This window comes from Phaenicophaeus curvirostris, chromosome 13 (assembly GCF_032191515.1).
Source record: "Phaenicophaeus curvirostris isolate KB17595 chromosome 13, BPBGC_Pcur_1.0, whole genome shotgun sequence".
NCBI classification, from domain to species: Eukaryota; Metazoa; Chordata; class Aves; order Cuculiformes; family Cuculidae; genus Phaenicophaeus; species Phaenicophaeus curvirostris.
Genome location: NC_091404.1, coordinates 6,758,710 through 6,773,237, shown reverse-complemented (window position 1 = coordinate 6,773,237; position 14,528 = coordinate 6,758,710). Strand labels below are relative to the sequence as shown.

General features: G+C 38.0%; 1 protein-coding gene across 5 annotated transcripts in view; it reads right to left on the bottom strand.

The window, feature by feature from the left end:
* The window catches only part of TENM1 (teneurin transmembrane protein 1), a 662,362-nt gene that overhangs the window by 121,000 nt on the left and 526,834 nt on the right, over positions 1–14,528 (bottom strand). For 4 of the 5 annotated variants that reach the window (XM_069868106.1, XM_069868109.1, XM_069868110.1 and 1 more), the window contains 5 exons: positions 11,394–11,549; positions 6,082–6,281; positions 4,476–4,686; positions 1,687–1,788; positions 407–601 (listed from right to left, as the gene is read on the bottom strand). In XM_069868106.1, the coding sequence (XP_069724207.1) occupies positions 407–601; positions 1,687–1,788; positions 4,476–4,686; positions 6,082–6,281; positions 11,394–11,549 (864 nt within the window). The remainder of the gene's footprint in view (positions 1–406; positions 602–1,686; positions 1,789–4,475; positions 4,687–6,081; positions 6,282–11,393; positions 11,550–14,528) is intronic. The other variant, XM_069868108.1, reaches the window with a different exon arrangement.

Sequence of the window (14,528 nt, the reverse complement as noted above, 5' to 3'; positions counted from 1 at the left end):
AAAGCTTCCACCCGGACCTGTCCTTGCTACTGAGATTTAATGGAGGGAGGGAACTGAAATCAAATGAGTCCTCATGGACCAAAAGAATATTTCAGAGGACTGACCACGCTACAATTATTAAACAGTCTTATTACAAAATGTTAAACAATTTTATTTTTTTTAGTATAGAAACTGGAGATTATGTAATTGTCTCCAGCTGTCACTGAGACCTGAATGCCTTTACCTTTGATAATTTTCTACCTTAGCATTGTTCTCCATGAGACAGTAAAGGTGCTTTTCAGCAAAACAGTGCTGCTTCACAGCAAGCTTCTCACATCTACACAAGTTCTTAATTACCTTAAGGCAGGCTTGGAGATTCAAACCAAAAATCAAACACCCTAACTATAGAGAGGGAAATTTCACACACCTTCCTCACAAACCTCTCCTTTGTATCCAGGGACACAGATGCAGATGCCCATGATACAAGTTCCATGGCCAGAGCATGTTGGATCAATACACTGTTCTTCTGGAACATCACACTCTGGTCCTTTCCACCCATTTCGACACACACAGTGACCTTTCTCATATTCTCCATTTCCGCTGCAGAGCACTGGACAGGAATCTGAAGAAGGCAGATTGACCTTTTTACTGTATTTACATACTTACATAGATTAACATTTATTGCATTTATTGTTCTGCAAAATTGCTTTTCACTCCAGCTCTCCCCCCCCAAGTCCTCCATTTGATTAGAGGGCTGTCACAGACAGAAGTCTTTGAAATACATAGTGCAGCAGTAATACAGTGTTCTCATCTCCTCAGTCTGCTTCACTAGTATACCTTAATTTTGACCTGAAATGGCATATCTTAGGAGATAAAAATAATACCCTCCCCTTGATTGGCCTCTGCAGAAAATCTTGCACAGTGATGCCAGCTTATGATTTTCAGTAAGATTAATATTTCTTCTCTGTGAACTGAAGCAAGATAATGCCATTTTCTTGTTTCTTCTAAGCAGACTTAACATTACTGAAGTTTTAGCCATTACTGATCTGCACGTAAACCAGCGAAGTGGAAGCTTAGTTTTACAATCCAGTATCAATTTCTGAGCCAATCAAGCTCTTAGAAAAATAAAGTCAACCCTAAATTTGAGGCAACATTGGGAAAACATGAGAACTTTCAGACATCATATGCAGCAGAAGATGGATAATACCAGCAGAAATAGCTGAAACAGAAATAAACTCAAGTACAATCTTTTTAGCATGTTTTTTTTGCCCCAGTGCTGGAAAATAGTGTCTAAGCTGCGTTAGGTTTATTTTCTACACCCTATTTGAGTTAAGACCATGGAAGTGTTTGACTTACATACGCAATTTTCTCTAAAGTGAAACTGTTTGTCAATTTTAAATAACAGAAAACATTATGTTAAGCTAACACACATATTAAAAAATGTATTTTATAAGCACACAGAGGATGTAAAGAGGGATGGAGGAATCCATTAACTCTGAAAGTCAAAGAGAGAGAAGTAGCTCACACATCTTAGCTCAAGTACAGCATAAAGAAACTTTCTATGTGTGTGCTTGTACTGTATCTGCCATCTGGCTGCAGAAAGGAATTTAATCTCCTTTAATTGCTTTGAATCTTTCCAAGTCTAGCAGTCACACAGCATAATCACGAGCGCTGACATGCACTGTGGGTCAGTTAATGTGAGATTACCTTTCGCACAATCAGGACCAAGGAATCCTGGGAAACAGTGACAGTGCCCCGAGATACATTCTCCATTCCCATTGCAATTAGTAGAGCAATCATCCAGGACTTCTGTTTATTCAGAGAGTTGTGCACAAAGAATAACACAAATTGGTTGAATATGAAATGAATAGCATCTTCACCTTTCTCTGCAGGACACGTCTCAACATACAAATAGATGCAGAAGCAGAAAAGGCCCATTTTCATTTATAGGGAGCATAAAACAAAATTCCTGTTCAAGCAGCTTACAAATATTAGATTTTGTCTTGACAGCTTCAAGATAACAAGTGCATCATTTATATTACACCAAAAAGCTTTTAAAGTAAGTGTTCATGTAAAATTCACCACCATTAAAAGCACTGCAAGAACCAGAGTATTTGCTGAAAAATGTCCACCTTAAACATTTTCTTTTATTGCTGAAGTAATTTGTTTGAAACCTGCTTATAGGGTAAATTGCCTTCTATGGTGTTCATTTGAACCATGTGAATTGAATTCCTTGGAGGAGGGTAGGATTTCTACTTCTATACAATCAGATGAAAAAAAACCAGTCTTTTGTACAGTAATGAAACTCAATGCAATAAAGGATTGTGAACTAGATTTGAGCGAAAAAAAAACCCCAAACCCAAAGCCACCTTCAATTCTGATCTTAAACTTGCCCATGTTTCATCACACAGCTTTGGACAGTAAACCACTTAACTTCACACATCTAGGGACAGGCTCATATGGATTAGCTGGTTTTAATTTACACATGTATTTCCTATAGGAATTCAATGGATTCACTGATTTATATGGGTTTCCTGTAAAGCATATGAAGCAAATCCAAGGCTAACATGCTCCCATGTGGAGTAGGTCAGCATCAGGCCAGCACTAGGACTGAAGGGCTCTGCAGCCCCTGCGGCTGCTGGGCAGGATCCTGATCCCTTTTCAAGAGTCTCTGTCCATGGTGAGTGATTTGGGAGGAAAAATCTTCTCAAGGAAGGGCAGACCACTGGAATATTAGTCCAATCAAAATTGATCCCTATATTAATCAGAAATGAAGAATTAACTATTTGAAAAGTTGCTTTCCCTCAATGCAATGTCCAGTTTGGGCTGGCCTTTATTCAGTGCATATAAGTATTTGAGGCATGCCAGATTTTGCATGCAAATTATGCCCCTCAAGGGAAAGTCTGATCAGAGCTTTGGCTAAAGTGTCAGCAAAATCCATTTTTGTACATAACTAACACTGAGTAACTTGAAATACCACCTGAACAGATACTTATGAGGAGGCCATGGCTGCTTCACACAGCCCACAGTCGCATACAGCAGAGATGTACCCAAGCTCTTGCTGTATTCTGAGTGTTTCAATCTTTGGTCCTGAGTGATTCCTTTGCTGGCAGAGATGTCAAATGTGACTGCTGCCCAGTCTACGGTAGGAGTACGGCTCAAGTTTTTTTTATGGAAACACCCAAAGAAACAACCAAGAACCATTTTGCAAAGAAAAGCATGAGAAGAAGATATACAGGTTACAAAAACAAGATAGCTAGCATTATTTCAAAATGTATTGGCAGTAGATGTTTTCAGTATGAACGCTGTTTTTCCCCAAAACATTTTCTCCTAACTGTTTCTGAGACTACGTATAAGGCTTCCTGCCTGCACTGTGGCTCCATAAAAACACTGCTGTCTTACAGTAGAAATAAACAAAGAGGCAGGTATTTGGATTCTGATCTAGACTGGAGGATGGCCAGGTTTTATGCTCTTCATAGAGCACCCGTGAAGATGCTTCATAAATTGCTTGAAGATTTTTTTTCTCACATAGCATTGAATGATGACATTTTTTTCTTGCTTGTAAAATACTAGTTTTTCTTAACAGAGCAAATATGAACTTTTGAACCAAAACCAGCCATTACAATCCTATCTCACTTTCTGAATTATTTTCCTGCAAATCTTTCAAAATCTTGGTATTTGAATCATACGGTCCTGGTCTGCAAGGTGTTTACCATCAAATAAAAATAGCATCCAATTGTTCTAAAGAGCAGATGGCATGTCCATTACTAGTAAAGACATCTTGCTAAACATATGGTAGAACAGGTTCACTAAAGGGCATAGTGGTTCAAGTCTTGCAGCAAACCGAGACTGTCATAAATACAACACTTTACCTAAATTTAAATTCCAAAGTGACCCCACGTGTGAGCATTGCTCACTAACAACACCTATATCTATATCTATTAAAAAGGCAGTGGGGATCTGATATGGCACCAGGACACTGTTTCCAATATGGGCCTTCTGTGTTCCCAACTAAATGGTGCATTCAAATAGCTATAAAGTGACCAAACCCATCTATAAAAACAATCACAACCAAATCTACAACAGCTGCCTTTTATGTTTTCTAACTGACTAAAATACTGGAAATAAGAACTCGAAGCCTCAATAATTTTTGTAGGATTTATGGTTCCCATGTAAATAGAGAGGGCAGACATAATCTCTTTTACTTTGACCAAGATAACATCAGAAATTACTCAAGCATTTAAGCTATGGTATAAAAATCTTAACACACATGAAAACTTCACACTTAATTAATTTGGTAACATCCATCTTTAACACACAAATGTTGCTATTTGTCTAACATTGGCATAAACATGAAGCCACTCCACAGAGGTTAATTGAACAAAGCTGAAATAAAACATTTAAGAGAACACTTAAGAGAAGCCAGAATCAAAGTCAATAATTTCTTTTCAAATATAGCTTTCCAATGTAACTGATTCTAATTTAATTTTTCTTACCAATTGCTGTAGTTAGCACAAACACTTGCTCCACTTTCTTTCCATCATTGTAGAATGCCATGTGCCAAGCTCCTTGGTCCATATACTCGATGAAACCTGTCTCTTGCAGTGAAGTTAAGATCAGGTTCCTGGGAGCCTGCTGGGGCTCCTCGGAGTTTTTTGGTTCCTGTTTAATTAACTGTTTTCCATCCATCAGTTTTACAAAATCAAACTGAAATAATAATGAGAAAAAATAACCAGCTAGCAATTCTTTGAATCTACTCTGCAAGTCTCATTCAAACAGGAATAAAGAATTGAAATCTTAAGAGGAATTGCCTGCCTGACTAATTATTCACCAATGTGGACAGCAGTTGCATAACCTAGTATATTTAGCTTCAGTTTCAATATAAAAAGCATTAGAGTAGGTCAGAAATCTGGCATCAAAACTTGCTGCTTGCTATGGCAGGATAAATTCAGACTCGCTGCTCTAAATGCGGCATATTTGCTTCAAAAATTACATCTCTTTAATGGGAATAATTCCAAAATTTCCAAGTTGTATTGCAGTGATTAATCTCAAATGCCAAGAACAGATTAAAGAACCTATTGTTCTAGATCAGATTTTTTAATATTTGTTTGTTAATATCATCTATTAAACACTAAATATAGCTTTTATTTATATTTAGTTTTATTAATGCAAATAAGTTTCTTTTTTTTACAGTGAAGTTCTAACCAAATCGATGTTGTCAACTTTAAGACCAGTAAACCTCAAAGCATCAGAGATGTAAATCTTCCTATGAATCCCTAAGAAGTGTATATATTTCTTTACATTTTCTAGGCATTCTAATTTTCAATAAAGTTCAACTTCAGCTCAACTGAAGACCCAGCTTCAGTTTAGGTCAATAACAGCTAAAAGGTCTTATTTTTAAAATCAAAACTCTAGTAAATAATCTTTGAGGACAGACTAGGTGATCTGCAGAGACCCCTTCAAAACAACCTTTCCATGATTCCATATACCATTTTTTCACACTCTGTGGAGTTTGGTCCTTCTATAAGAAAGCTGAAAAACCTGTCATCCATAGAAATTACAGTTTCATACGCTGAATACATTAAGCCTAAAAAAACCAGTTGAATCTGACCAGCAGTATCACATATTCTTACTGCCTAGCTAGGTTTTCTTTTGCAAAATCCCAGGGAATAAACACTCAGACCTTATCTTCACATTAGAAACCAGAAACAGCCTTTCACTCTTTTTCCTATTAGCTCTTTATACTGACTATGTAATCTGTTTGTTTTGATGAAGTCATAAAAAGATTAAAGCATTTTCAAATGACCTGGTACTTAATCCCATTGCCCCTGCAAAGACGAGCTACACAACAGTACATTGTGTACTTGTCCAGCCTTCTGGACAGTCACATCACAGCGTTTACAACTGCTGTTATGACACTGTCCCTTCCACTGGTTGGAGGGTATAGATAGACCTCAGTAAAAGAAGGGGATAAACAGACTGCTTTTTGTGGTTACGGCCAGCAGCTTCCTCCCTGCCTGCTCTGAAAGCGTCTTGTGAACATTCCCATCCACTGCTGTTGGAAAATGTTAGCACGATAGAATTAGTATTATTTCTAATTACCTGAGTGTGAGTAGGTGGAATGTTTCTTCTGCCATAAATTCCCAGCAGAGAATCCTTTGCCAGCGAGATGTTAAATTTCAGGTACATGGGGTGATGTATGGTAATCTGAAAGCGCCAGAATAAACCAGGGGGGATCGTCTGCATAACTTGGGATCCAATCTCAACTTCTCCTGTGTCTATGGCTCGTCCTTTCTGAAACACTAATATTCCAGAAACAAACAAACCCATCATTTGCATATTCACAGCAGGTGAAGATAACAGGTCATGAGGTATGCCTTAGACATACTAGAATATACTGAAAACAACCTTTAAACAGAGGATGTTTCACTGAAACCTTTGCATTTTTTTATTCAACTAGCTGAAAAATACAAATAAATTTGCAGGCAACATTTATAACCACAGGGGTAGCAGAGAATTTTTGCCCTGGAAATCTTGGAGTGCTTTATTGAATATATAAGGCAGAAGGGCTGCTGTGTAAACCACGGTCTTCACCTGTCAGCTATGCAAACAAAACTCATTCAACTGAGAATGCACAGAGAGAAGGCAGCAGGGCAGTTTCCTCTAGCAGTATTTCAGACTACTGCCAAACGGGCATTGCATAAGCTATACAAATGGACACCAGTGAAGACAGAAAATCCATCAAACTCGGGAGGCTGGGGCCCACGACCAAGCCTAGATTTCTATTAATCACCATTCCTAACGATTTTATTATGGTAGTGATAATCTAGTCCTGGAGAAATAAAGAACATCTGTTTTGGCTTGGATTTCCTGCATGAAAGTGTAACAGGGGCATGAGGACAGTGACAGGCAATCTAAAGAGAAAGCTGGCATAATTTCACAATGCCTAACAATAAATTTGCAGACATCTACAGTACGTAACTTCACACATGGGTATGAGAGAGCTGAAATAGAAAGGGAAATGGAATGCATAAAGAAGAGATTGCCAAACTAAATTGGAGCTGACTTGCTTTGCTGGCTCATATCACTATCTGTGTATTGTAATGCCTGCCTGTGATCAGCATTGTGACACGCTGCAAACCGCAGACCCAATCCTGCTAACATCTGAGCTAATTCCATTGTAAGTTTTGCAAAACTCCAACTCATATTTCCATACTTCCTCTCAATTAAAAAAAAAAGAGGGGTAGCGTGCTATATTGGAGGAAGAGCCAAGAGAAGATTGAATTCAGCAGCCATATCCATTTATGTTGCTTTTCATTCCGGTATCACGGTGAAGGATAAAGAGGAGCAAATTGACTGGAGCCTCATCTTTTACAATAAGGCATATAACTATCTAATGCAACATAACACATATGAAATTTTATAAATTGCCATTGGAAACGAAAACAGCAATAGCAAAGCTTGGGCCAGCTTTTTTCCTGAACGTATTAATAACAAAGATCCTCAGTGGGTTCTTATGGAGGTTTTAACTAGTGTAGGAAGTACTTAGCATTCTTAATGAATAAAGATTTAATTTACAACGAAGAAGCAATTGTCAGGGTACTGGATCTTCCAGCTTTATGGCTGCTTTGTGTCATGAAACCTACAGCAAGAACTAGGAGGTGACTTTTAACACCTTATCACATAAAAGCATCTATTTTTACAGCATAGAACTTGTAATCTAATATTCTAAAAATACACTCGTTACTTAGCTCACAAGTTATAATATTTCCAAATTATTGCTCTAACAATATTCGAAGTAAGATTACTTCTGTCCAGTTTGCTTCACAAAAAAATTCTTCAATATTGAGCTTTGAAAGAGAATTAAACTTTCTGTGTTGGGCAACAAAAGGGGTTCTCTTCCTACTCTAACTCATAAGATCTTACTTGGCTGATGCAAATTTAAAACCCTTTTCCCCTATTTCCAGTCCTCCAGAGATATTAAATCTTAATGATTCTTTGAAAGCAATTACCCCAGGTTAAGTAAAACACTAAGGAACTTTTTTGGTGATATTGACACATGGTAATTAATGTGATTCAATTACAAGACAGTAAAGCAACTAAGAAAAAAGTCGAGGATACAGTATAATTTTTGAAGTAAATGGCAGCACTGGTTGGTGTTCAAGGTCCTTTAAGATACAGTAACTGCTTTGTTTGTTGAAGTGAGGCAGACTGATTCTTTGTTGAAAATAAAAAGCATTACAACTTTTGTCAGGGAGTGTTTTCATGAAGTGATGTTATCAAATTATGCTGAATACCACATTAGTGTTGCTAGGCTCAAAAGAGCATATCTCTGAGTTTTTCCACAACTAGATGAAAATACCTTTACTTTAGTAATAATTTCATATAATCTTTAAAAAAAAATGCATTTAGATTTACTTTTATCTCATTACACAGTAAAGAAGTGCATGAGACTGTTCACAACGGTAACATGAAAATACATATATTATCTACTGAGAGCTTACAGTCGCAGCATCTCTACCTTTCAAAGAGTATTTTTTCAGACAACTGCATAGCATGAAAAGGTTACTGCAAAAGCCATGCCTGAAGTGCATGTTTTCATATTCACTAAGCCACTGTGCCTTCTTTATAGAAAGAGAATTTAGCTCTGTTTCTGTGCTTACTTGAACAAAGCAGGTATACGGCTGCACAATAAAGGCATCTGAAGGTGCCCTGTCCACAGATTATCCTTGCTCTTTCTTGAAAAAGTCCCAAACAAGCGTTTAAAATTACAGTGCTGCAATTCAAGTTCTTCCCTTGTTCTAAAAATATCTTTCTTGTACAACATTTTTCTTAGGACAAAGTATCATTTAATTATCTAGATTCAATTCTTTGTACAGCTCCCAATCTTGCCAACTGGTATTAATTCTTCCTTATTCTTTCAAAGCACAATTTCCTTGCAAGTCTAAAACAGAAGATAGATTCCCAATCACAGGTTTCTCTTGGCTTCAAGAAAGTAAAACTCTAAACAGCGTGTGGCCAATTATCTTCACAAGAAAGTACCCATATTCTGATTATTACTGATCCTGAAACAATCAATCTCCTTGTACTCCCCTGGTAAATACCAGCATCGACAGGATGTCAGAGCTTTTAATCACATTAGTACATATTAAAATGTTAACTCATAGCCATGGGTCAGTTTGTTATAAAGTGACTTCTTAAAGAAATCTGACTTACTCATTTGTAAACTTGATTTTTGTTAAAAGATTGGTTAATACATATGCTTTCAAAGTCTGGAAAAACACTCTGTGCTGCTGCACTGAGCTGGGAAAATAGGAGGTCGCAATATCTGACATTAGTTATTTATCCCTGTGAAATCAGATCAGAGGCTTCAAGTTTACAGGCAAAGTATGAACTTTCTGTGGTATCCTATCCTGCTGTAGTGAAAGGAGTTGCCTGTTTCCAAATCCCCCTCCCCAGCACATCTACATGAAGAACTTGTTATGAGCACTGGGAATAAAGTTACTGATATATATTAAAAGTGATAGGAAGAAATATAAGCAGCAAAAATCAGCCACAGCCAGACTATGCATGTGCTAATGCCTGGTATTAAGCTCATGTGATTTTTCTTATGTTTTCCCAAGTGTACACCCTTGTTAACATACATTCTGGATTACAGGCTTCCCCCAAAAGGTGAAAGGGTACAAGTGGGACAACAGTCTAGCTATATTCACGACTGACCTCTGAAACTGCTGGATAAACCCTCAGCGAAGTGGCTCTGCTATCACAGCCTTCCGTGTTTTAGTGTTGTAAGGTTACTGTGTAGCTACACAAGACTTGAGAATTGCCTGGGGAAAGGTATGTGGTTTGGCGTTCAACCTACTACATTGACCATCCATTGACTTATACATTCTTTTCTCTGTTTTAAAAGCAACACGTTTTCTAGGCTTTTGATGTTTTTGATTTTCCGTCACATCCTCCTTTGGGAGCAAAATACTTTTGAAATGCTTTTATTAAATCCGTAATATATTGACAAAATTATTTAATGCAGTTGAAAAGAACTATTTGAGATATTTTCCATGGTGCGCCACGACAAAAATACAAAAGTGTATAAAACGTTTACTGCAATTCATTACCAATGCATTCTAAGGGGTGAAATAATGGATAACAACATAATTGTCTCCTTACATGTATTTCTATTACTCATTTATCTAATATGTTCTCTGTCCAGTTGTGCCACATTGATTTGTAAGGCTACTGATGTGAGATGTAATCTTCCTTCTGGAAGGTCTGGTACAACAATGCCCCATCTTGTTTCACATTTACAGTAGTAAATCTTACCTGCATACAAAAAACCAGATCCCTGCTCTGCTCTAAAATTTGAAAGCTCTGAAAATCTCCTACCACTGCAGAGCTCTCAGTACAATTTTACCTTCCTCCCAACAACTCGAAAGACAAAGGATTGTATTCTACTCCCACTCACTTTTCTCTGATCTGTGCTGTTTTATCTGCTATTTCTGAGTATCATAAAAAAAGGGGAGGCCCAGCTGTGTCTTACAGTCAGAAGGCATCACCATGCTGTTCAGTGGGAAGCATGGGCCAGAGCTTGTAACTAATACTGGAGTAGGTGACCTAACAACATTAAATTACAGGACTTGAGGGAAAGAAATTGTGCATCTCAGAGATAGTCCTGCTGTCTGTTTTGCATTCCTTTCTGCACAGTCCACTCCTTTCTTACGCCAGCTCTGGAACTTCTCTGCTCCTTCAAAAGAGCTGGTTCAGTCACTTACATGGCAGATGACTACTTCCATTTTTTAATGAAGCCAGTTTTTTCTGCCACAGTGAACTAACATGTCTTGGTCATGCCGTGGGCATGGGGACACAGGGAGCCACAAAGGGAGCAAAGCAGGACTCTGCCCCTGGCAGCAGGGAGCTGCCAGACTGGGTCAGGCATTTTATCAAACCTCCGTGGATTCCTGCAGGCTGATTCACTGTGACTGGTTAAGCTAGAATGTGACAGGACGCCGTATTTTAGCTTATGCCTTCAAGAACTGGATGTCTTCAAAAGCATTAAGGTTTCTACCCTTCTGCATATTCTAAATTGTCAGTACAAAGGGTTTCACTTTGCCCAAGACTGACTTTGGTTGCGAGACAGGGACAGCATCAAGCCCTTTGCACAAATGGGAACAAGGTGAATATGGTCCCACTTTGCCTATCTTAAGACAGAAGCCAAACACTTTAATCTCTTCTCTCACAAAAGAAGGGCAATAATTTTGCTATTGAACATTACCTTCCTGCCATTACCTTCCTAATGGCTTGGGTCGGTTGCTAATTTCAGTGACAGTTCTACTAAAGCAAACAATCTGGTTATGGGCTTCTCACGCCTCTTTTAAAATTACACTAGAGAAGGGAGAACTTGGATTCAAAATACGTACCTTTTTTTTCCATTTTATCAGAAGCTTTTCCTCCAATTGGAGAGTAAGTGGTATCCATGGATTCTGCTCCTTTATTTCCCTTGCTAACTCCGTTTTCATATAGCTGCCCTTCAACAACAGGCTGTAGTTGCCAGGTTAAACCAAACAAGTGTACTGCTGCAAAAAATGAAGACCAATTAATTGATGTCTAAGCTACAGCACCTTCAGACTAAGAAAGAATGCAATGACCCGGTTTCTTCAAAGTCAAGTATTACTTTGTTCTGTTAGTAATAAATCAGAATTTCAAGGGGCCTAATGAACAATTTACTATTTTACCTTAAAACTTAATGTTTAATTAGTTTCCACACTTTATTTTGGAGCTCAGCCAGGTCAGGGTGATAAATTTCTACAGCAATTAATGGAAATACTTGCAATTAAAAGGATAACAGTTGAATGAATTTAATACCATGTCACAGATTGTAATGCTACATCAATGCTGTCCCTCAGCTTTCAACTGTCAAAGAGCCCCGTGTTTGTTGATTAAAGCACTGCCAGCAAGTAGAACTTCTCATCTTTCCAAACCAGTACTAAGTGAAACTGTGCCCACTGCATTCCCAAACCTTTTCATGTAGGTTAAACATTAGTAAAAACACTGAGCCCATAGTTTTACTCCAGAATGACACTGCAGATAAAAAACTGGCTGTAGATCTAAAATACATACAATTATTCTACAACATATATAAATAGAAATACACTTGTTATTTATGTATGCACTGGGAAATCCGCTAAATTAGTCCTTTCACAAAGTTATAAACCATCTTTATTACCATACATGGGGGCTGCCCACTCCACTTTGCCTACACAGCCACTCGCTTTTCTGCTTTCCTTTCTGTTATTTCTGATCTGAGGAATCGAAGGATGGTAAGAGAAAGACAACAACAGAGGACTTTAATTTAAGCATAATATGACAGTACTGCAGTCATGCTAGACAATTACCTAGGTTTTACTGAGAAGGGCAAATTCTTTCAAGGTAGAGGTTGCCTTAGCATTGAAGTAACTCAGCAGGGAGGACTGATGACCCACTAAAACAGGGATGGAGGATACCCCCCAGAGAGTGGTGAAATTGTCACATAAAGAGCAAAACTCAGTAGCAGGCTCTTTAGCCACATGCAGCAATTTGCACTGAGTAGGATCTGCCTGCAGATCCTACTTTTTTTTGCAAAAAGGCAATCTATTTTGCAAAAAGGCAATATATTTGCTCTTCCTCAATTAGGTAGGAACCTCAGAGACTCTCAGGAGAAGCAAGTGTGATCTAGTTTACCAAATTCTCAAACCACTGCTTCACCATCAGATCTGGACTCTGGATACACACCACTGGACAGTAAATTCCCACACCCCAGAAGAGATACTAGAAGCTCACTCCACTGCTAGTGGTGAGATCTCAAGCCACAGACTTGCCTGGACTGCTTCATATTTTATGAACTTTAAATTGTTAAGGGACTATGCTGATACTTTGAAAAGGATCTTGCAGTCAGATCACACAGACCTAAGCTCTGATCTTTGAGCTTATAAACACAAGACAGATTACTTCTGTGTACAGAAGGTACAAGAAAAATCAACGTGCTTTGACATCTCTAGAGCAGGTGGCTCTGGCTCCTGTCTTGAGCTTTTAGACACTTAAAGAGTTAACAACAAAAAGGAATAAAGTTCAATGGGACTGATAATTAATGAGTGCACATTTCATTTACACTAATGCATATAATTATATAAGCAGTTGAAACAGATCAACACTAGATGCAAAACATAACTGAACACATCAATAAGCTTTTAGTGGTTATAGCATCATGAATATAATCTAGTTGCTTTCTTATGCTATTTCCATTGTTGGTATTATTCATTTCCTAAAGACAGTATTTGCACATGCTGCAGAGGGTACGTCACAAAGCATGGACTCGGTATGCAATGCACTTTTTTCCTTACTATATGTCTTTTCTGGATTACGTGCACTATGTATTTTGTCTTCCATTCACACTAGTTCACATAGTTTGCTTGTGTCTTCCTTCAGGCTGGGGAAGTGGTGTTGTTCTTATACTTTGTGCCAAAGCTTGGCAAGCTAGCAAAACTGTTTGGTTTTATGTCTGACAGTCAGCTCCCTCCCTGAGAAATACCAGCTGCATGTTAGAGATGATGGTCTCTGCCATCCTTGAACTTCTAGATCATGGGAGATGACACAGGACGCTGGTAGAGCAGCTTCACATTAAACAATGTGAAAGACAGAGTGTTTGAACGACAAAGCAGAGTGGTATGAAAATAAGGTCCTTGAATTAAACTGAATGGCTTCTGTCACTGCAGAAACCTGGTCATCTTGCAGTCTTAAAATCAACCCAATTTTCATAACATTAGCTAAAGCTCTTGAGAAATTACCTTCAGATCCAGGTATCACTCTGGTAATGACCAGACCACATGCACCAGTGAAGACATTAATTTTTAGATATACCTTTTCAACCTTTTCAAGATGTTAACTACAGGGAATAATAAACATTTATTTAACAGAAACAGAGCCTTACCTTGCCTCTTAATTTTCTGTGTTACTTTTCTTTTATCTAGGGTATACATAATTCCTGCAAAGCTGCGTTTGCTACAACATACATACATCATGTTTTAAATGCACAAATATTTCACAAAATAAGATTAAACAAAACTTTAATCTTTCTCTCAAATCTCTTCATCAATAAGTAGACAAGTAATGAATTTCATTAAAAATCTCAAAAGAACTTATCTTTTGAGTCATTCACTCCTTGATTTTCCTAGTGGATTTCTGGCTTTTGCTTTTTCCCTTTTACATAAAGGGGCACAGAAAATGCTCTAGAATCCAACAGTGGGCTACAAAGTCATTTCCCACAGCAAAAATCCATTTGTAAGATTCTCAGCCATATTTTCCAGGTGCAGTGACCAGATAAGACCCCCACCCCAAAGACCAAGTTGAACACCACTACTCTGTCCAATTTAGAATTGGGCTAGATAAAAAGGAGGAAGGTTTACTTTCTGATGAAGGTCTCTGCCCTTTCCTCAAAGGTCAGCCTTCCAGACTAACATTTACACAAAAAGACCTCGACTGCAGTGCATTTGAGGGCTAGCTCATGACTAACAGTACTA